Source organism: Lonchura striata, chromosome 7 (genome assembly GCF_046129695.1).
Source record: "Lonchura striata isolate bLonStr1 chromosome 7, bLonStr1.mat, whole genome shotgun sequence".
In the NCBI taxonomy this organism is placed as follows: domain Eukaryota; kingdom Metazoa; phylum Chordata; class Aves; order Passeriformes; family Estrildidae; genus Lonchura; species Lonchura striata.
Window position 1 is genome coordinate 1463013 of NC_134609.1, and position 21519 is coordinate 1484531.

The following is a 21519-nucleotide window of genomic DNA, read 5'->3' on the forward strand; positions in this document are numbered from 1 at the left end:
AGAGGAATCCAGGTTGTTCTCACAATTGGTTTGGTTTTACCCCAAAAAAGTTTGCACAACACAACAGGACACTTTGCTCATGTGAATGTGGCTCTGCTTTTTTTCTTTTGCTGCTTCAAACTGGAGAAAACCACTTTTCTTTGTCCTTTTTGGGTGTCGGTGACACCAAACAGTGAAAATTCTCATCTCCCTGCCCAAGCTGTGACAACACACTCAAAACTTCAAGGTAAAACCATAAATTGTGACCAGGTGCCTGAATTTATGCAGTGTATTTCACAGGTAATGTGTACTAAAAGTTTTGGAAACAAATCTGTGTGTGTCCTGAGACCCTTTGCCCTTCCCAGATCTGTCTATGCACATTCACCTCATAAACTATTCCCTTTATCTCCTCTTCCCTGTGGGATCCATTTGTCTTTTCAGCACGTTTGTGTTCAGTTATCAAAGTGGAATGGTGATGGCACCACTTAACCCACCAGCCAGCTGGGCCTGGGAATGATCCATCCTCTTCCTATTAATTCCTCTTTAGTGCCTCCCACTATCACAGGCTCATGGATCATCCTGCTTTATTCCAGAGGAATACAGCCATAGGATGACAATTACTGATAGAGCACAAAAACTGGAGCTAAAGACCATGGAAAGAAGCAAACAGAACTGATGTGGGAAGAGATGAAAAGATGAAAAATTGACCGGAGAAGAAAATTGGAACGAGCTAATTTACAAAAGAAAATGAACAAACCATGGCCAGGTAGCTCTGAATAAGATTAATAGCTAGACATTGCCTTCTTCTTTGCAATTTTTATCTTATTTCAGCTTCTCTTGCACTTTTCTAAGTGGCAGTGCTGTAATCTCAGGAATTTTGATTCCATAACTTTGCCAGCTTGGCGCTGTTTGCATAAATTGCTCTGACTTAGTAACTGGGACTCAGATTCCAGCAGCAGCCGAGGATTTGCTCCATTGACTTGGATGGGTTTATTTTTAATTTATTACTCTGAGGTCAGAAGGCAGAGCTCTGTATAGAAATCATGAACATAAATAGACAATTCCCAAATCTAGACAGTAGAGCCACAAGTAGCATACAGAAAAACAAAGCCAGGCAGGTGTAGAACTGTCTGGAGGGTTAAACCAATGGGGGCTGTGTATTTATTAGTAGTTTACTGTTTATTAAACAAGAACTCCAGATCCAAAAAGAACTCATTAATTGAAACCAAGTAGTGTTTAGTGAAATGGGAGCCTGTCAAAACTGGGGAGGACAATGGATCGGTCCAAATGTGAGTGCAAATTTTGTCTGGGAATTTTAAAGCGTGCCGTTTGTCATGGACAACGGATGTGCACCATACAAACTCCGTACATCTGCCCCTGGGTGACAATAAAAAGCGCAGTTTATTATAAACCGAAGTAAAAACCAAAATAAAAAAATCAACTAAAATCACAGTTTTGTCATTGGTATGTGGAGGTTGTTCCAAGGGCCCATCCAGAGCTCCTCCTCGTCGGACTGTGTGTGTTCACTGTGCAACTCCAAGGGCTCCTTGACTTCCTCGTGGTCAACAACTGATTCCTGCTCGTCTGTGCTTTTCAGTTTGGCCGCCCCGGCCTTTGTCACTACATTTTCGGCCCCTATAGTAGAGGAAAAGGAGACACTGCACGGCCTGGAGTTCATTTTGTCACTCGGGGATGGTCCCTTGGACAACGTGTTGAGCGGGACGCTCTCCTCGTGTGTCACCGCCAGCTTGTCCAGTTTCTTGAACTGCTTCCCCAGCCTCACTGGGGACGTGACTTTTAAACTATTGCCCAGGCAGGCGCGGCGGGTGCGGACCACGGAGCCGTTCTGGGCCACGTAGACGTTGCTGCTGCCGTTGGGTTGGAAGCCGGCGTTGCTCAGCCGGTTCCTCTGGCTGCAGTCGGGAGCGCTCTCCTCGCCCGTGGAGCTGGTCTCGTACTCTGGGTCCACCACCAACTTGATCCTCTTCTTTTTGGCCCACTGTTGGGACAGCAAAAAGAAATGTCAGGGCAACCCAGCAGTTCATTTCCCTGCCCTTTCTGTTCATTGATTAATAACTCTTATTAATTTCTATTAATTTTGCCCCTTTCCCCCTTTTCCTCCTTTTCCTGGAGGGCCCTGAGGAAGAAGCTGCTGTGTGAGAGATCCCTTTAGAAACTGCTCCAAGGTGTAAATTCTAGGAAGGCCTTGGAAGTTTTCTTCCCTTGCATTATGAATTCTGTGCACTGGCCAGCTCTGCTTTGTGTGCATCACACATCCAGCAGAGAAAATCCCAGGACATACACCAGGGAAAAGCTTAGGCACAGCGCTGGCAGAACTGTCTGGTTACGAAAAGAACAGCTCCATGTAAGGCTTTGTGACTGTTCCAGACAGGTGTGGTCAGTGGAAATGCTCAGGAAGATGGTGGAGAAACCAGGCTTTAGGTTTATATAACTTACATTTTTTTTTTCAAAGAATGAATGCAAACAATTTCCATGCTGCTGTGACTTTGTAGTAGCAGTGATTGCTCTATGGTGAGCGCACAACACCTACTAGCTATTATAATTTATAATTGATCTTTTAAAAATAAATGCCTCCTTGCAGCACACTGAAAAGAGCTATTACCCTTCTTGAATGAATAATTCAAACACTAAGATGCCATCACAGCAAAACACACACAGGAACACGAGAAAAGGCAGTTTTTAGAGAAAGAAAATAATGCAAGGTACAAATAGGTGATTACTCTTCAGCTCTGAGAAGTTACACTTGGAAAAAATTACTTAGATGCCTATTTTATTGTTCCTGGCAAAGACAGACAATGTTCTTCACATGGATATATTCCAGAGGATCTATTCCTACTTAGTTTAAGTGGGATTTACATTAAAACATTTTATGCAGCTACAACGTTTTGTGTGTGGTGACTGTGGATCGAGTTCAAAGAGATGCTTGACTAAAATAAAATAAAATAAAATAAAAAATAAAAAAAAATAAAATAAAATAAAATAAAATAAAATAAAATAAAATAAAAATAAACAAAACCACTATACTGTGATAGGCACGAAAGGCAGAGGTTGGGAAATGTAATCCATTTCCTTTCCTGACCCAGCTCACTTGGTCCTCCTGGCTGGCTTGTGCATCACTGGTGTTTGCAACCTGAATCCTGTGATGCAGAAACAGACCAATCCCAGCTCTCCCAGTTATCCCCTGCAGTTTTGGGAATGTTGTTTTGCTGCAATTCCACTTGTCCTCCCTGCAAACAGAGCTGACCTTGACAGCAGAGAACTCACCTGAAGATTAGCAAATGTATTAATACAATATTAACGTGTAAGATGAAAACATGGATGATCTTTAAATCTTTACATCCTCCTAGTTATGGATTACTTCAAAATCTTTACAGCCTCCTCCTCATCATTTCCATTCTTCCCTAAATCCCATGTTTCATTGCTCCATGCAAACTAAACTTTCTGTATCTATGATGAGTATCTCTATAGTGTGTGTATATATATGTATATATACTTTTATATATATCCACAGGGATGGAATTAGTTTGGTTTCCCACAGTTGTTTCCCAAGGACAGTGAAATGCTGGATCAATACACTTTGCCCTTTCCTTTTGTCTGTCTCCAGCCTGTCAGCATTGCTTAGGAAAGACCACACAGAAGGCACAGCAAACCAAGCCACTCCTCACTGCAAACCATCACCTACTGTCACTCCTCTTTAAAAGGAGGTGGAATCACCCGTGGCCTCCGACTCCGTAACTCCAGTACCCAGGGGCTCATCAGTCTGGGACTGGCTGCTTTCCTGGGACACCTTTTTCCTTGTTTTCATTCCTTTCCTGTTGGTGTCAGAGCTCTGAGTCTCAGTTTCAGGGGACGTGGCAGTTTTCCCAGACGTGGCACTACCTGAGCTTTTTGTCCCTGTGGTACCTTTGGAAGTCGCACTGATTTCACTGTCTAGGCATGAAGATTCATTCTTACTGGCAGTGTCCTCCCTGTCACTGTCCTCTGGATCAACCTCTTCTTCACTTTCCTCCTCGCTGTCCTCACCAGGAGCAACTGATTGTCCTGCCTTGCCCCCTCCAGCAGCAACACCTTTTGCGTTGGCAGTTTTAGAAACCGCCTTGTTTGAGCTATCTGCTGTCTCCTCTGCCTCTTCCTCTTCTTCTGACACCTCTTCTATGGTGTCCTCTATTTCCACACTGGCAGAGGAGGTTTTGCTCTTGTAGCTGGATCCTGAGGTTTTCCTGTAGCTCGTGTCCCTGTCACTACCTGAGGCAGTGGAGCTCACAGATTTCTGGCTGGAGCGTTTGCCACGGGAGCTGCCTGCCCTGCTTTTCACACTGGACATTTCCGTGCTTCTCCTGCTGCTGGACTCACTGGTGCCTGACCTGCTGTAGGAGCTCTGTGTGGAAGAGCTCTTGGACAGGCTGCCATCCTCATCGCTCTCAGAGTCTTCCTCGTCATCATCCTCTTCTGACGAGTCCTCCTCTGACTCACTACTGGAGCTGGATTCAGAGTCCTCATCAGAATCCCCCAAATCCCCAGTTTCCTCATCCGAGTCCACGGTGCTTTCTGTGGCCTCATCCTGATCCAGGGTTATTTTCAAGTAGTCTTTGTCTTCTGACTCAGAGCTGGAGCTGCTGCTCTTCTCGGAAGACTCATCTGAGGTGTGCCTCCTCCTCTTCCTCCTCCTCTTCTCATGGTCACTGTCCTCCTGCTCACTCTCTGCTGTGATACTGATTGAAACTCCCGACTTGGCTTCATCCCTTTCAGACCCTTCCTCCCCACGTGCCAAATCCTTGCCAAGGCCCTCCTGGAATTTCTTGGAGACGCTGATGCGCTTCAGCACGTGGTTGAGTTTTCTCATGGAGGGCCTGTCATCCGTGGCTTTCTGGAAGTAGCTTCCCCTGATCATCATGGGTTTATCCCCGTCCGCTTGGCGAGCTGACAGCAGCTTGGCATAGCTGGAATCTTTCCTACCTTTCACTTTCTGCAGGATCATTGGGAATATCTTTGCTTTCTTCCACCGGGAATGGGCAGACTCAGTTCTTCCTACAGGTTTGCGGGCACTGACTGCCACGCGACTTAAATGCATCACTCCCTTTAGCCTCCTTTTCCCCTGGCTGCTCCTAAATCCTCTTCCAGGACCACGGCCGAGGTCCATCCCAACACCTACAGGTCTCCCTTCCATTTGAGGCCCTGCTGCCTGGCTTATACCTCTGCTGGGAGGGCCTCTGACTGGACTCAAGCCCTGCAAATTATGAAAATTAATTGATTACCACTTGAAAGAGAGTTATTGTGAATACCTGTACCTTAAAATAGTGTAGGAGAAGATGCAACATTTATTTCCCAGCATCAAAATGAACTTACCTGTTTTAGAACAGTTTTCTAACCAAAGTTATGTGAAATGTTTGGGAATTTTAAGGATTTTAGAAAGTTCTAGAATAGGCTGGAAATGCACAACTACCTTACTCTGCAATGTGGAAAACATTGAAATGGTCTGTCTTCTCATTTAATAATGGATTAAGATCTGGCACTTATGACAACTGGACTTTTTTCTCAAAAGAAACGTTTACATCCATGTTCTGAGTGCCAATGACATTTAAAATTTTTTTTTTATTTCACTGTGAACTCTATGACAAATGAGTTTAGGTACTGCTTTTCTCAGTGGAAATTTATCATTTTTAGCAAAAATATTCGTAATAGACTTTTAGAGTCCAGGAATAGTTTTAGTTGGAAGGGACCTTGAAGCCCATCCAGTCTCACCCCTGCCATGGGCAGGGACACCTTCCACTGTCCCAGGCTGCTCCAAGCCCTGTCCAACCTGGCCTTGGGCACTGCCAGGGATCTAGGGGCAGCCACAGCTGCTCTGGGCACCCTGTGCCAGGGCCTCACCACCCTCAGAGGGAGGAATTTTTTCCCAATATCCAACCTAAATTTTCCCTTTTTCAGTCTTTAGCTGTTCTTCTTGTCCTTTCAGTCCAGTTCCTGCTGAAGAGTTCTCCTCCAGCTTCCTCGTAGGCCCTTACAAATACTGGAAGGCTTCCTTTTTTGGTAATGATATAAAATAGAATTACGTAAGTCTAAGTGGATTTTACTTTGAACTAAAAACAGTTGTGGATACTAACAGAAACTCATCAATCCTCTTTTGTGCCTAGAAAACAAAAGGAATTTAATGCTGACAAACTTAACGGGTCACCAGAAGGGCCGACAATGCTTTATACTGATCTATACAAAACCTAATTCTAATCAATTCCAGCGTACAACTGATGAGGCTTAGTGGCCCTTCAAGCTGTTAAAGGGATAGAATGAGCTCTCCAGAGCTTGTTTCTCACCTCCTCAGCTGCTGGCCCGTGGGGACTGTAGTAGTAGCCACCGTCGCTCTCCACCACGACCTCGCCGTACTCGTCGTACATTCCCGATGGGGACAGCAGGCGCCGGCGGCTCCCGTACTGCGGCAGCTCGTACCTGCCAGGGACACCACAGCTCCTCAGGAGGGGCCCAAACCTGCTCACACCTCTCATCTCACAGCCAGCACTGCACATGTTCACACCCAGAGCCACGGGAACGGCTCTCCTTGTTTTCCTCCCTCCTTTTCTTCCTTAGCGGCAGCCAAATCGCAGATATCCTCCTGTTCCAAGAGCCACAAGCCCCTCAAGGTAACCTGAATTTTGGGGTCTGCTGGATCAGTCAAGACCCCTCTAAGTACAACAAGCTTCCTTCAATCCACCTGATTTTTTGGGGGATCTCTCTTAATAATCATGGAATGAAAGAGCAGCTTCTCTGGGATCAGTTCTGGAGAATGCCAGCAGAAATTCCTGAAGAGCCGGGCTTTATCAGAACAAGGCAGGATGGGTTTTTTTGAGGGAAATTTAAAAGGCCACAAGGCAGGATGGGTTTTTTGAGGGAAATTTAAAAGGCTACCAGCTGGCTGGAAACTGGGAGAAGAAAGGATTAATCCCTGAATTCCCCTCAGGAGGGGAGGAGGTGATGGAAATGAATCTCCCAGGAAGCAGAAACACACACACAAAGGATATAAACCCAGCATGAGGGATGGGATGTGAGCTCTGTAAGTGTAATAATGACATCCCTGAACAAGCAGGGAGTTATCACACACCCCCATAACCTCTGAAAAGAGTTCTGTTGTTGGTTCACACCTTTGTGCGACATAAAGATTAAAGTGAAGGGAAGTCCCACAATCAACTGCTAGAATAATAAACATCACCAGCCTGGAAAAGCAGCACTTTCAGAAATAAAGAGGAAAAATGGAACTATACCCGTGCTCATAACTGTAGTAATCCTGGCCATAGTATTCCTGCCCTGGATCAATTCCAGACTCCATACTCAACTCCTAGAAAAGAAAAACACTGAATGCAAACAGTGTGAAAAAGCCCCAAATATAATTACTGATTTTATTATTCTTTATTATGTAATTACTTCTTCTGACTGCAGAAATGATCCTCCATCCTGTAGCACAAAAATTACCAACATCTCACATTTGCTCTCATTGCTTATTCTGGAAACAATTTTGGGCCTAAAATATTGGAAATAGAAAGATTTGCAATTGCACTGCACAGCAAGGTGCTAAAGCTTCCAGCACCGACTGCTCAGCTCAGCTCCAGCTGCAGTAATCCATCAGCAGCTTACTGACACCAGGAAAAAATCAGACAGCAGATGGAGAGCAACAGAATCATTCTGTTGGGAAATCTGAAACTGCGGGATGAATCCAGTGGGAGATGCTGAAAGATGCTCATGGGGAAGATCACAGATCCCAGAGTGGTTTGGAAGAGACCTAAAAGCCCATCCATTCCCACCTTCCACTATCCCTGGTTGCTCCAAGCCCCACCCAACCTGGCCTTGGAAGTATCAAGATGCAGTAAATTTCAGGTATTTAATTAAAGCAACGTAGCTGGGCTTAAAATGCCAGAACCTTGCTTTTTATCTAAGAGCCAGGGGGAAAAATTACCCGAGACAGACAAGTTCTTATTAGAAAATGATGTAAAAACAATTTCAAAACTTATAGAACAATTAAATGAAAAAATGTGGTACCTCTGGTCTGAGAAGAGAAGGTCTCAGCAACTGCTGTTGCTACAAAAGAAAATGAGAAAGTGGTTAATTGTGCTGCAACAATTAAAGTGCAGGTGATTGGTGTCTAAGACTAGTAATAAATGCTGAAACCATAGGTCCTTTGGAACTTTTTTATGGCAGACAGCTGGAGACTTCCATACCCTGTGAGAACACAGAGAACCTGATGCAAATCTTTTCACAGTCCACCATTTCTTTTGCCTAAATATAAAATCAGCTTCCCAGTTTTGTAGTGATTGTCTGACATATTTAATGTAAAAACTTCTACCAGAGGCCAAGAGAACTAAGTTCTGTATGTATATTAAGAGACACAAACCAGCTGTGTAAAGAGAGGAAAAAAAATCAGTAAATATCAACCTTTGTGATAGAAATGTATTTTGAAGAACTTTCCAGTGATTAAATGAGATTATACTGAAGGAAACTCCTCTCCCTGTTATTCATTCCTGGAGAAAATGATGCTGCAGGAGCAGCAGACCTCACAGAGCTGCAGGGGAGTTTCGTGGAGCTCCATCCCTGCCTGGCAGGTGATTGGGTGTGACATTGGAAAACACATCAGGCGTGGAGGGAATTCCCTGGGAAGCTCCTTCTGGCAGCTCCTTAAGCAGCAATCTCTGAGCCTGGAGGTCACACTCCTGCCACAATGGAACTCAGCTCCCAGGGGATCTGCAGCTCATGAACTTCTTGAATCACTTTAAATTTCTGGTCTCTAAAGCACTCAGTACCTGGGAGTTCCCCACACACAGTCCTAGACTGCTTTGGGTTGGGAGGGAATTTAAAACTCAGCCCATTCCACCCCCTGCCATGACAGGGACACCTTCCACTGTCCCAGGGTAATCCAAACTGGCTTTGGGCACTTCCAGGGATCCAGGGGCAGCCACAGCTGCTCTGGGCACCCTGTGCCAGGGCCTGCCCACCCTCACAAGGAACAATTCCTTCCCAATATCCCATCTAAATTTCCCCTCTTTCAGTCTGAATCCATTCCCTGTGTGCTGTCCCTCCAGTTGCTGTTGCAGGGTCCCTCTCCAGCTCCCCTGTGTCCCTTCAGGCCCTGGAAGGAGCTGTGAGGTGTGTGGAGACCTTCCCTTCTCCAGGCTGAGCATCCCCAGCTCTCCCAGCCTGGCTCCACAGGGAAGATGCTCCAGACCCCTCAGCATCTCCATGGCCTCCTCTGGACCTGCTCCAACAATTCCATGTCCTTCTTATTTTGGGAGAACCAGAACTGTGCACAGAATTCCAAGTGGGTCTCACAAGAGTGGAGTAGAAGGGGACACTCCTCCACTCCCCTGCTGTCAACACTCTTGGAAAAGCATGGGGAAAGCACATTGATATAATCAATATTTGAAAAGTAACTGAGCACTGGCCTTACCTCTTGCTGTGCATATCCTCGCCTAGAAGTCAGAAAAAGATAAGAAATAAATTAGTATAATGCTGTGAGCTTGCACAAAGATGTCCATTACCATTCTTGCTGGAGAGGGGTGAAACAGAATGTAATTAGAAATATAATTAGCATGGAAAGAAATGCATCTCTCTAATACCAAATATGTTTTTCTTTGGGTTTGTTCTGGACGCAGGGATTGTTGCATGGGAAAGGTTGGAGATGCTTTGGGATCTTTTCTTGCTTTAGATTGTGAATGGATGAGGAGAAATCCCCAATCCCCAAAAACCAGAGCATCCAGAGAGACTCAGCACAGGAGACTATATTTCTAATTTCTTGTACCAACATTATCATTCCAGTTGCCCCTTTCCTAACATTTGCCCAGTGGGGAGGAGGTAGATCCCTTTTTTTTTTTGCTATCTGCTGTTATTTTGCCACAGCCTTTGTGCTTCTGATCTTATGCGGAATTTATTTTTGGTTTAATTAATTTTCTCAGAGCAATCATTCTGGGCATGACCAATGCATTTATGTCTGTCAAATTCTCTATTTTCACATTTTGTGCCCAAAAATTGAAATGGTTTCAGCAAAACTAGAGAACAAAAATGTAGGCCTTGGAATTTTTATTCAGGATAAGTCTGGATTATTTTTATTATGGTTTTTAGGAAGGAAAGGGTAAATGATCAAAATTATGTTAGGCTTAACCTAGGACACAGCCAGCAGTCATGGGGAAAGTCTTTAATTACACTAAATAAATAATAAAGACCAGATAAATCCTTTTAATTCTTTAATATCCCTATCTCTAAATCTTCCTATTAATATTCAGGACATGGAATTGATTATTAGCATTGAATTAATGCTGTTGCCTATATAATATAAACCTCATGGCCAGCTGAAATGAAGATTTATCATCCAAAGATGATCTGTGACTTTTCAAAGCCCACTTGAGGAGTGCTGCATTTAGTTTCCATATCGCCTACAACAATCTTCAGATAAAGGAGGTTTGAGGAGAAGGAAGTCTATTACTCTTAATTGCACTATATTGCAGATTAAAGGCATAATATGAGCAACTCTAATTAAATTTGGAACTCAACTTTCATAAAAATAGCACCATGCTGAGTTTTGCTGATACTTCTTGAATGGTTTTGTGTGGCCATGATTAGGAGGCACAGAAAGTCCCCAAAAGACATAAAATACCCATTCATTCACTACGGCACAAGGATCTATTCTGGCAAAAAAACCAAAGGTCAGGACAACATCATTTGTTTCGAGGAAGGAATTAAAGCTCTCCACAGAGGGTGGGATTGCTTCTGGGAAATGCTCTCAGCCAGACTTCACTGCAGTCTGGGAATTTTCTGTGTGGAGTGGGAAGAGAGGCCATGGAGCCTGTGAGGATGTGGGGTAACAGGACAGCTAGAACACGGAGCTGGTACTTAGGGGGAGAGACGAAGCCAGAATGAGCTCACGTGGACAAATGTGCCAAACTTTCCCTGCTAAAAGAGGTTAGAGGAACTGGGATTTGCCTAAAGCAGCATTTCCCCAACTCCTGGCACCCCAGCGGGCGTTTGCTCTTCTATAACTTAAATCTCTTTTCATATCAAAAGCAAAATCATCACAAATCCCAAATGCTACAGATACTCCTCAGAGGGAACAGCTACTTATCAGTTTGCCCTGACTCCTAAAACGAAGATTTTCCTGCAGTTCAGTGCTGGAACTGAGAACAAATTGGTAAGGAGGATGAATAATGATAACACTGTGGTTAAATTCCAGCTTTGCATGGAAGAGCTCTCCACTGATGCCATCTCTGCTCCTGCTCAGGACTTGGCCCCGTCAAGGTGATGATGAAAGGATGAGAAATACACCCAGAGTCACAGAGGAACCCAAGTGACCAAAACAGACAACCTGGGAGGGCTAAATTGTATATAAATATACATTATTACAGATGTTTAACTTGCTACCAAGTCTTTACACTGGATCTAATCATTTGTAGCACTTCAGAACTGTGGAATTATGGAATGGTTTGGGTTGGAAAGGATCTTCCAAGGATCCTCTTCCACCTCCACCCACTTTCCACTATCCCATGCTGCTCCAAGCCCCAATGTCCAGCTTGGACATTTCCAGGGATCCAGGGGCAGCCTCCCAAGGGAACAATTCCTTCCCAATATTCCATCTAAATCTCTCCTCTTTTGGTTTAAAACAATTTCCCCTGCACCACCCAGACATCTCAATGGGACAGAATTTCCCTGGTACAGCTTCTTTCCCAGAATAACAGAGTAATTTTTTTAAACAAAAGCCAGCAGGAGAGCAAAGGTTGCATTATATCCAGACAAAATGAATCCAATTTTGTAAAGTTTTCAACTTCATAAAGATTTCCAGAATGAGAAAGTAAATGTTCCTCATCAGTGAAGAGCTGATTGTCATGACCCCCTCCCAGACTGTTCTGAAACGATGAAATTAAATTAAATTTGAAGTGAAACTTCTGTGTGATGTCCACTCTTTCTGCTTAAAGAACATCCCAAATAATTGTAGCCAAATGGAACCATTGGAGTTTATGCTGTGAATGACTAAGCACCTCCACTTTTGCTATGTGACCTTACACACCACAAAATCAGGTCCTATTTGTGTCATATTTCACTGGGGATGTAAAGATCTGCATGACAGCCGCTGTTCAAGCTCTAACGTGGGACTTGGGTACTTAAATTTAAATATCTGTCTTTGGGATTGATCCAGTTGGAACATGAGCAGCCCAATAATTTTTCATGCCCATCTCTGCCCTCTTCCCACTGTCCCCTCACCAGGAGCATGGCTGGGACACAGAGGGGAACATTTAACTCATATTCCCACTCTGGCTCTTCAGTCCTAAAAATTCTCTACCTAATAGGTAATGAGCTTTGGGGATATGATTAAAACACTGCAGTCATGCCACCTTTAGAGAACTGAGCATCAAAAAGGTGCACATCTCATAAATGACACAGATTCTGTTACAGCAAAAATAGGACAATAGGATAGTCCCTCCCCTTACACATTTAGCTACTCCTACAGCTACCTTGATCCTCCCAACAAGGGTTTCAAGTACAGGAAAATTCTAATGGATCAGCAGAACTTGTGGGATGGAGTTCATGGAGTTTGGCACTGGGACAAACAAAGAGAAACTACCTTGAGCAGCTTTTGACTGAAGCATCCACACATGTCCTAACTGCAGACTTCAAAACAACAAAACAAAACAAAACAAAAACGAAGGAGAAAAGAGAAAAAGCCAAGCACCATGGAAATGTTGAGTCTGATAAACAGTCTGATAAATAATTAATTACCTTTTTGCTCAGAATTACAATGTTGGTACTGAACTGGAGTTTTAGTTTTGCTTCATTAGGTAATATCTGCCTTTCCCAATATGGTTTTTCAAAATTGTCGTATTAAATTTTCTAGATTTTGGCAAAGGACTGAGAGGAAACTTGCAAGCTGAACCAAACATTTAAATGCCCAAACTGCTTTTACTTACCATTTTTTCAAAGGACAAGCTAATTTACTTTATATACACATTTATAACTGACGTGTTTATGTAAATGTATAGATCTGATTTAGACCACTGTGAGCAAAAAAGCTGGTAAGTAAATCCACATTATGTGGATCTTTACAAGTACTTGGAAACCCTTCACCTGGTGATACTAATCAGAATTTATTACAATTTGAGATGTTTCGGCTCATGACAGACCAGCATGGAAATTAAAGACAGACAGCAACAACATGCATGTGCAAAATCATAAAAAATAAACAACAAATGCTTTGTACATGAAAGGAATTTAGAAAATATAACTTTTCACATCCAGTTACAATATAAAAAAAAATGCAATGGAAGGCAGAAGATGGAGAACAGGAGTGGGGACACAGCCATATTTGCTGAGAAACCAAGAGCAAACCCTTCTTCTGACTGAAGACAGTAACTGAGCTGCCAGAAAATGTCAGCTGAGCAGAGCCTGTGGAGCAGGGAGATGTGGTATGGAATTAAGGAATGCCTGGGTTAGAACGGACCTTAAAGCTCATCCCATGGGCAGGGCCACCATCCCAGTTTGCTCAAGGCCCATCCAACAACCCGGCTCACCAAAGCTGAGCCTGCTACTGCCAGGCCTTCCTTGCTTTGATGCCCAATATGTGGCAGAAGATTCCTTCCAGGTGGGGAAAAATTCCTTCCTTTTTATGGGCAAAGCAAGAGATTTCAATCACAGCTGCAGGAAAATCTGACTGATGTTACCTACAGTGAAGGCTGCTTAAAGAAGTATCGAGCCTGCTGCCATCTATGCCACATCCTTGGGTAAAAATGGACAGTTTCCCCCAAGAATTTCCAGGAAACAGACTAAGAACCAGCAAGATGTAGTTCTGAGAAAACAACTTGAAGAACTGTATTTTACATCACGAATTTCCGAGCGAACGGGAAGGACAACGTCTCTCCATTTGGGACTGGGAGTGGGTAAAGTTGTTTACAGCAGAGAAAAGGGGGAAAGTCAGGATTTTTGGAGAGTCTGAGGCAGATACTATGTGCTGCATTAGAGTCTTCCCACTCAAAAAAAGCAGGGAACATCCACCTGTGAGCATTACAGAGCTGTCGACTGGGAGGGGAAGCGTTTCTCCAGCTCCTCCACAACACAGCTCAAGTTCCCATTCTGCTGGTTGTGCTCGGCTGCGGCTTCTGGAGTCAGGAGCTCCGGGGTCGGGGCTGGTTTGAGCTTGGGGACGTGCTTGGGCAGCAGGTGGTTCTTGTCTATTTGGCTGTACATGTTGGCCACCGACTTCTCGATGGCGGCCAAATTCTGAATGTTTTTAAGAATTCCTTTGAGCTCCCTGCGAGGAGGAAGCTCTGGCACTGTGGCCGGGGTGGGGACAGCTGGATGTTTGGCAGGGGATTTGGAATGCTTGGCAGGGGACAGGAGCTGCGTGCTAAGAGGAGATGGAGAGGAAGAAGAGGCAGAAGAAGAGGAAGGAAGAAAAACTGCGGGTGGAGGCGGAGGATGTGGTGGCAACAGAGGAGGGGATGGAGGTGGTGGTGGCAGTGGAGGTGGCAGCTGTGGAGGAGGGGGTGGGGGAATTTTAGGTGGATCTGGAATGCTTTCTACATTTTCTTTGGTCTGAGGAGCTAGAAAACTTTGGCAAGGTGGTTTCTTTATCCTAGAAGATGGAGGAGTTGGTTTGTGAGTCGGTGGAGGAGAATGTTCTTGATGGTCGTCGTGGTGAGTTACGATTACAGCGGGGACCACGGCGGCCTCCGCTTCAACTCCTTCAGCACAAGGCATTGGAGAGGACAAAGGGGAGGAGCGAAGGTGGGGAGAAGCCACCACGCTTTTGGGAGACTGCTCTGGCACGCTCTCTCCCTCCTGGACACCGGTGCTGTGCGTGGGCGACCGCGCGGATTTCACCTCGGGAGACCTCACTTGCTTCATTTCCTGCAGCGCCTCAAACTGCCTCGCCTTCTCCTTCACAGTCAGCTTGGGGCCACTGATCTTTTGGAAGAGTGGACTGCTGACATCGTCACTGCTATCGGGGTTTTCAGCTCCTTCCTCCTTGGCTGTGAGTCTCTGCTGCTCCCACTGGATGGGGTCCATGATCACCGGCCTACCCAGGGACCCTGACATGTGTCTCCTGGTCAGGTGAGTGGGCACTGTCCATGCCCGGTGGCTGCTCCCAAAAGAGGCCTCTCTCCAGGCCAATCTTGAAGGAGAAAGAGTATCTAAAGTATCGTTCCTTTTCCGTAGGAACCCAGAGGCAGCGGGGCTTTGTGGGAGACCTTCCACATACAGCGGGTTTCGGGTCGTTAGCGGGTTCTCATCGGACAAAAAAGTGATGTTACTCGAGGATTTGGGGAGGTTATTGTTCAGGGATCCATTGATACTGGATTGCTTGTGAGCCTCTATAGCACGGGAAGCAAAGCTGCTTATAACTCTCTGTCGGTCTCCTTCTTCTAAGACTGACTTTTTTCCCCTGCTTTGTTGGAAATGGTAGAGAAGAAAAAGACTTGAAAGAAAAGAAGATAATCACATGTGAGGAAACATGCATGGACATAGGTACTTATGAGAGAGAGAAAAAAAGAACTTATGACATGAATCAGAGCCATTAAATCACTTCTAGCAAAATACAACCCAACAGCAGGAGCACATCTACTACTGGCAAGACATTTACTTTTGCATCTTCTTTAAGGGGGAAGGAAGAAAAATTAAAACAAGTTGCTGCTTGCTTTAATTTGAAGCTGCACAGCTACTTGGTGAGTTAGAAAATAAATTCACTTCTTGTTAAAAAAACCACTTAGATTCCAAAATTATCAGTCAATATTGTGGCCTATCCACCTAGAAGCACAAAACATCACAGAAGTATCAATATGTGAATGAATTTCATCTCTTGTGTGTATGAATTTAATCTCTTATGTGTATGAATTCCATCTCTTCATCATGTTGAACCCAATGAAAAGCCCCTGTGGCTGGGTAACATTGAATTTCTACACCAGAAGTGGGAGGTCTTACTGCTTTCTGGACTGCATCTGTCACCTCCCAGTCCCTCACTAACTTCTTCCCTCAAATATTTTTAATAACACAACCTTCTGAGCAGATTTGAAAATAAATAATATTTTAAATGGAATAGCCCCAAACTGCCTGCTAGAAAAATGCTCTTTGAGGCCTATTTTAAATAATGCTCACCGCAGGCTGAAATGAGATTTATTTTTCTCTCAAACTGTGAGAAATTTAAGATTTGGGCCTGTGTCAGGCAGGCCCAAAGTACATAGCGAGTAGCAATCTTATCTAGCTGCCCAAATTAAAATATAACATAAAATTGTTTTTAGTGACTTAGAGATGTCCAGTATTTTCACACAAGTTCTGAGATAAAAATTCTAAGCCTTGTCTCTACAAAAATTTGAATTTTGGCAAAGGATTAGGAGAAAAAAATGGAGTTTTCCATGATTCTGTGAATGTTGGAAGATTAAGTTTTTGATCTCTTGGTAACCTTGTTCTGTAGGTTTTGGTGGTGTTGTTTCATATCTCAGAAAACATACCCAAATTAAATTAATCTCTGGTGGTTAAATTTTCCCTAGAAAAATTGCAAGGGAAATTTAAATATGTAGAAGGAGTTAATGAAGAGATCTTCTTTTTCCTCTAAGTTATTTAAGATGTACAAGTTCCCTAGGGGTTATATTTAATAACAAAACACTTTTGTTTCTTAACTTTTGTTTCCTGTTTTGATCAGGAGCCACCCAGGCAGAGAATACTCAGCTTCCCAATGTTCCAGGGAGCCAGGAGGACTGGAATTCTCACACAGAACCCAGGGATCATTCTCCTAGGGATCATGCTCTCGTTTTTGTTTTGCAAAACAAAAGCTATGCTCCACAAAGTGAATAAACTCTCCCCAAGCACTGCAGTTCACCAGAGCTGAGTGTGCCCTAGGCTTCCTCTGGGCTGAATGAATAAAAATAATTAACTTCACACTATTCAGAGAATCCCAGAAGGGTTTGGACTGGAAAAGACCTTAAAGATGACCTAGCTCCAACCCCCTGCCATGGGCAGGGACACCTCCCACTGTCCCAGGCTGCTCCCAGCCCTGCCCAGCCTGGCCTTGGGCACTGCCAGGGATCCTGGGGCAGCCACAGCTGCTCTGGGCACCTGTGCCAGGGCCTGCCCACCCTGCCAGGGAACAATTCCTTCCAATATTCCATCCATCCCTGCCCTCTGGCACTGGGAAGCCATTCCCCCTTGTCCTGACACCCCATCCTTTGTCCCAAGTCTCTCTCCATCTTTCCTGTAGCTCCTTCAAGCACTGGGAGGCCAGAGTTTTGTCACCCCAAATCTTCTCCTCTCCAGGTGAACAACCCCAGCTGTGCCAGCCTTTCCTCCCAGCAGAGCTGCTCCATCCCTCTGCCCATCCTGTGCCTCCCCTGGGCTCTCTCCAGCAGCTCCAGGCCCCTCTCTACAGGAACTCTGAATTCTGAAGCAGCCAGCTTTGAGGTCAGCCAAGCACTGCATCTACTGAGAGGGGAGAGAAGCAGTGACTGAACTTGAAGGAGCCCCTCCAGCAGAAGACTCATGCAAGGTGCCACCACCTTTCTGCCACTGGAGCAGATTATTTCAAAAGCTCCTCAGGCTCTTCCTTGCTCCACATGAGGCCTCTGAGAGCTGAGGTCACCCCACCATGTTTTTCTGTTTGTGTGGAGCTGTTTCTATCACTGAAGACCAGAGAGTTCAGGTTCTGTCAGCTCAAAGACTCTACAGGCCGTGCATGGGATTGGAATTAACAGCCAGGGAAGGTTTAAACCCAGCAATGAATCCACAGACTCTCAGCAAGACCTCTGTTCATGCACTCAGTATTGGTTTGGCTTTTTTTTTACCCTTTGGCTTTAGAAATAATGCCCTTCAAGTTCAGCAGTCACCCTTCCTCTCTCCGCTTCCAAGAAGAGGGATAAAGAAGAAAAGAAGTATTGGAACTTCCCAGTAAATGTCTTTCCTGCTCAATGGACAAATAAAATATGAACTTCACCTTGCAAGGTTGGATGGGAATTGCTGGAAGGAAAATTAACTAATTTCTACTAGCTACAAATATTAAGAAAATGAAATAAGCTTACTTACTGATGCCTAAGGATCCAGAGACAGGGAAAAATGAAAATGGTGAGACAAGGCAGATTTAAAACTAAAGAGCTTTGTTCCATTTCATTTGCTATACACACCAAAGAAAGCAAACAAGACACTGCAAATGAAAGATGACAGACTTAGGACAACTAAAACAGGGCACAATGTACTAAAACTCGTGAGAAATGGCAATAAAAGATTTTTCCCAAATAAGAATTTCCTAAGGTATACCTGTGCCTGCAGGAAAATAAAATATTTAATGGGAAAGAAAAAGTTAATTTGTAATTATATTTATTGAAGTCTGTTATTTTCTTGCAAATCCTATGGATTTTGATTTATCTTTGAAGGATTTTTGTGTTTAATCAGTTCCTCAGCATGACAGATAAGCCTTTGTTGTATGCAAAGACATCTGAGAAAAAATATTCCAACTACAGAACCTTTTTGGTGCAACGAAGACTATTTTTTTCCAAATTAACATAAAGCTAAGCCTCAAAGTCAATACTGCAGATCTGGGAACTGGCACTTCTTTGGGGCAATTCTAAACCCTAAAAAAACCTTTGCAGATAAAACACAGCAGAACGAGGCTTTTTCTGGGTTTAGCATCACATAATTAATTTCAGCAGAAATTTGGTTTAGTGTAAAAAAAAAATGAATTTTATCCAGATGGCACCTCCCTGCATAAGGGTACAGATGTGGCTCTCAAACAGAAGTGCTCCCATTCCAAAAAAACTTTATTCCACACGTTCTTCCCCCCTTCCTGCCCAAGCATAACTTGACAAAGGCAAAAATTCAGCCCTTAGGAGAAACTATTCCTACTCCCAGCATTTTTTAGCCCCCTATTTACCCAGAGAAGCTCAAGTTATTATTCCCCATGCAGAGACTGCACCCAGTTATCCAAGAGTTAAAGCTATGTCATGGCCCTGTAACATTTTATAAACTCCATCACAGCAGCTGGAAAATTTCAACTTTCTGGGCAAAACAAATCATGATTGAAAACTGAACAATCCTCATTTCCACCATCCACTCACTCCCTACCTGCTCCAAATATTATTCAAGCTGGGCTCCTCAGCACTCCTTGGTTTTCAAGTATAAACAGAGATGAGGAAGTGTGGTAAAGCTTATCAAACAAAGCCCCCAGTATCAGACAAATAATAATTGGCTGGAATATTTTCCTACTGAGAGGTAAATTGTTATTGGAGTCCATCAACCTCAGGTTTACAGAGGCATGAAAAGAGAGGCAGCCTTGCAAGATTATTATTTTATCAGCATGTAAGAGGTAAAAGATGAGTTTATTGAGCTACCAGGGGTTTCTCTGCTTTGATAGTTCTTTTCTTTCAATATTTAAACAGGTTTAAATTTAGAACAAAAAACCCCAACAAACCGAACACATCTTACTAGGAAATGAGGACTTTGGGGCAGCAATTTTCAGGGAATTATCTTTTCAGATGAGTGAAATGGATAAGAATGAATTTTATTGGATGTGTTTAGGCAACAGCTTTGGAAAACAGCTTTTGAGTGCTGGCTTGGATGTGCCAAGGAATCCAGTCCTGGCAACAGTGACCTGCTGGAGGATCTCGCTCTTAGGAAAAACATTTGGTGAGACCTTTTTTCCCACTCAAAGTCTGTTAAAGATTCCCCCATGAATTACAAGAAGATTAAATTGTTTTTTCACTCCTTCCCAGAGCCAGCCTAGTTCTTTTCTGGATGTTGGAGAACCCCAAGCGGCTGGAGAATGAAGAAAACCTTTTGCACAGAGACTACATGAAGTGAATTTGTAGAAACCCAGAATAGTTTGGATTGGGAGGGACCTTAAAACCCATCCCATTCCATGAGCAGGAACACCTCCCACTATCCCAGGTTGCCCAGGGCAGTGACTTTTGGGATGGATCTCAAGGAATACTCACATGGTGCTGTCTCCAAGCTCCTCGTAGAGGTTGTTGGCCGCGGCTCCGGCCGGTTTTCCTGCTGGCAGAGCCATCTGGATCCTCGCAGTCTTGGCACACTCAGCCTGTCGCCTTTGGAGAGCCACGGGGGGAAGGAGAAACACTCATCAGGAACACCCCAAAACATGTCCCAAAGAAAGCCCAAATGTGAGGTTTTCTATGTTTTTGCCCTGGATTTTGTCTTTATCAAAGTAACAACATTATCATCTTCTCCTGGGTTTTTCAGCTCCTGGTTGTTCTCTTTTGGTGGAATTCCAGAGCTTCCCAGATCCCAGAATAGTTTGGGTTGGGAGGGACCTTAAAGTCCATCCAGTGCCACCCCTGCCATGGGCAGGGACACCTTCCACTGTCCCAGATTGATCCAAGTCCCAGTATCCAACCTGGCTTTGGGCACTTCCAGGGATCCAGGGGCAGCCACAGCTGCTCAGGGCACCCTGTGCCACCCACCCAGGGAACAATTCCTTCCCAATATCCCATCTAAATTGATGTCTTTCAGTTTGATGCCACTCCCTCTTGTCCACTCACAACTCATTTTTTCTTAATGGAGTTGGCTGGGAAATTTTTGTTCATTGAATGGTTTTTCCTGAAAAAAAATCCTTTTTATAATTTTTTTAAAATTAATTTTCTTCTTATATGGAGTAAAATCACTGTGGAAAAAATTTCTGTTCCCTGTGTAAAAAACAAAGGTCCTCATTTGGGGAGCACCACCAGGGTGACGTGGCTGATATACCCCAATGATATCAGGTAGCCATAAAAATAAATCACTTTTAAACACACTACAGCAGGAGTTCAGGAGCAAATTGAGTATAGGAATTTAAAAAAACCCTTATATTTAATAAATGTTGTGAACAAAATTTGTCAGTATTCCCGTGCAAGCTGGAAGAAACAAAGCTGGGAATAAATACTTACTCTTTGAATCTGTTTGGTTGCAAAAAAAGAGATAAAAAGGAAAGTTAAATAAATTCTGCTTCCAACAACTGCCCATAACAGTGACTCTAACAAGAGTAATAAACTACAGGCTACTTAATTATTCCACACATCAAATTCCAGAATTAATGACTTGTTTAAGGAATCAGAACTTCCAGAGCTGAACAGCATATTGCTGCTATTTTTGATCCCCTGGAAACAATTCTGTAGTCAGCAGAAATACGAATTACAGCAGGGAATGAAAGCAAGACATGAAAACATGAATATTTCTCCCATTTTTTTCTTAAGCAGGCACATTTTTAAGCTTTTTTCTTTATATTGAATGATTTTATATAACAATATAAATAATGTAATTATTATTTTATTGTATTTTCTCATTTAGCATGTTTCAAAACTGTATTATGTAAAATACTTTTAATAATGAAGGAACATAATTTTTGGTTATTATTTAGAAGATGCCATTCCTTCAGTGATTAGTAAATAATAAATAATTTATAAGTACCTTACAGGTTTGTGCTGGGTACTGGTTTTCAAAGGAGTGATTTTTAGATTTATTACTAAAGAAATATTTTAGGAAAAATACCGAGATTCCTTTGGAAAAGGAGTGAAAAAGGCTGGA

General features: G+C 43.6%; 1 protein-coding gene across 1 annotated transcript in view; it reads right to left on the reverse strand.

The window, feature by feature from the left end:
• Positions 1-964: 964 nt before the first annotated feature.
• Positions 965-21519, reverse strand: part of PCDH15 (protocadherin related 15) — a 633545-nt gene continuing 612990 nt past the window's right edge. Inside the window, exons 34-40 of the mRNA XM_077784512.1 lie at positions 19935-20045; positions 9428-9449; positions 8026-8064; positions 7254-7327; positions 6312-6444; positions 3788-5227; positions 965-1978 (exon numbers count right to left, since the gene is read on the reverse strand). Of these exons, the coding sequence (XP_077640638.1) occupies positions 1427-1978; positions 3788-5227; positions 6312-6444; positions 7254-7327; positions 8026-8064; positions 9428-9449; positions 19935-20045 (2371 nt within the window). The 3' untranslated portion in view covers positions 965-1426. The remainder of the gene's footprint in view (positions 1979-3787; positions 5228-6311; positions 6445-7253; positions 7328-8025; positions 8065-9427; positions 9450-19934; positions 20046-21519) is intronic.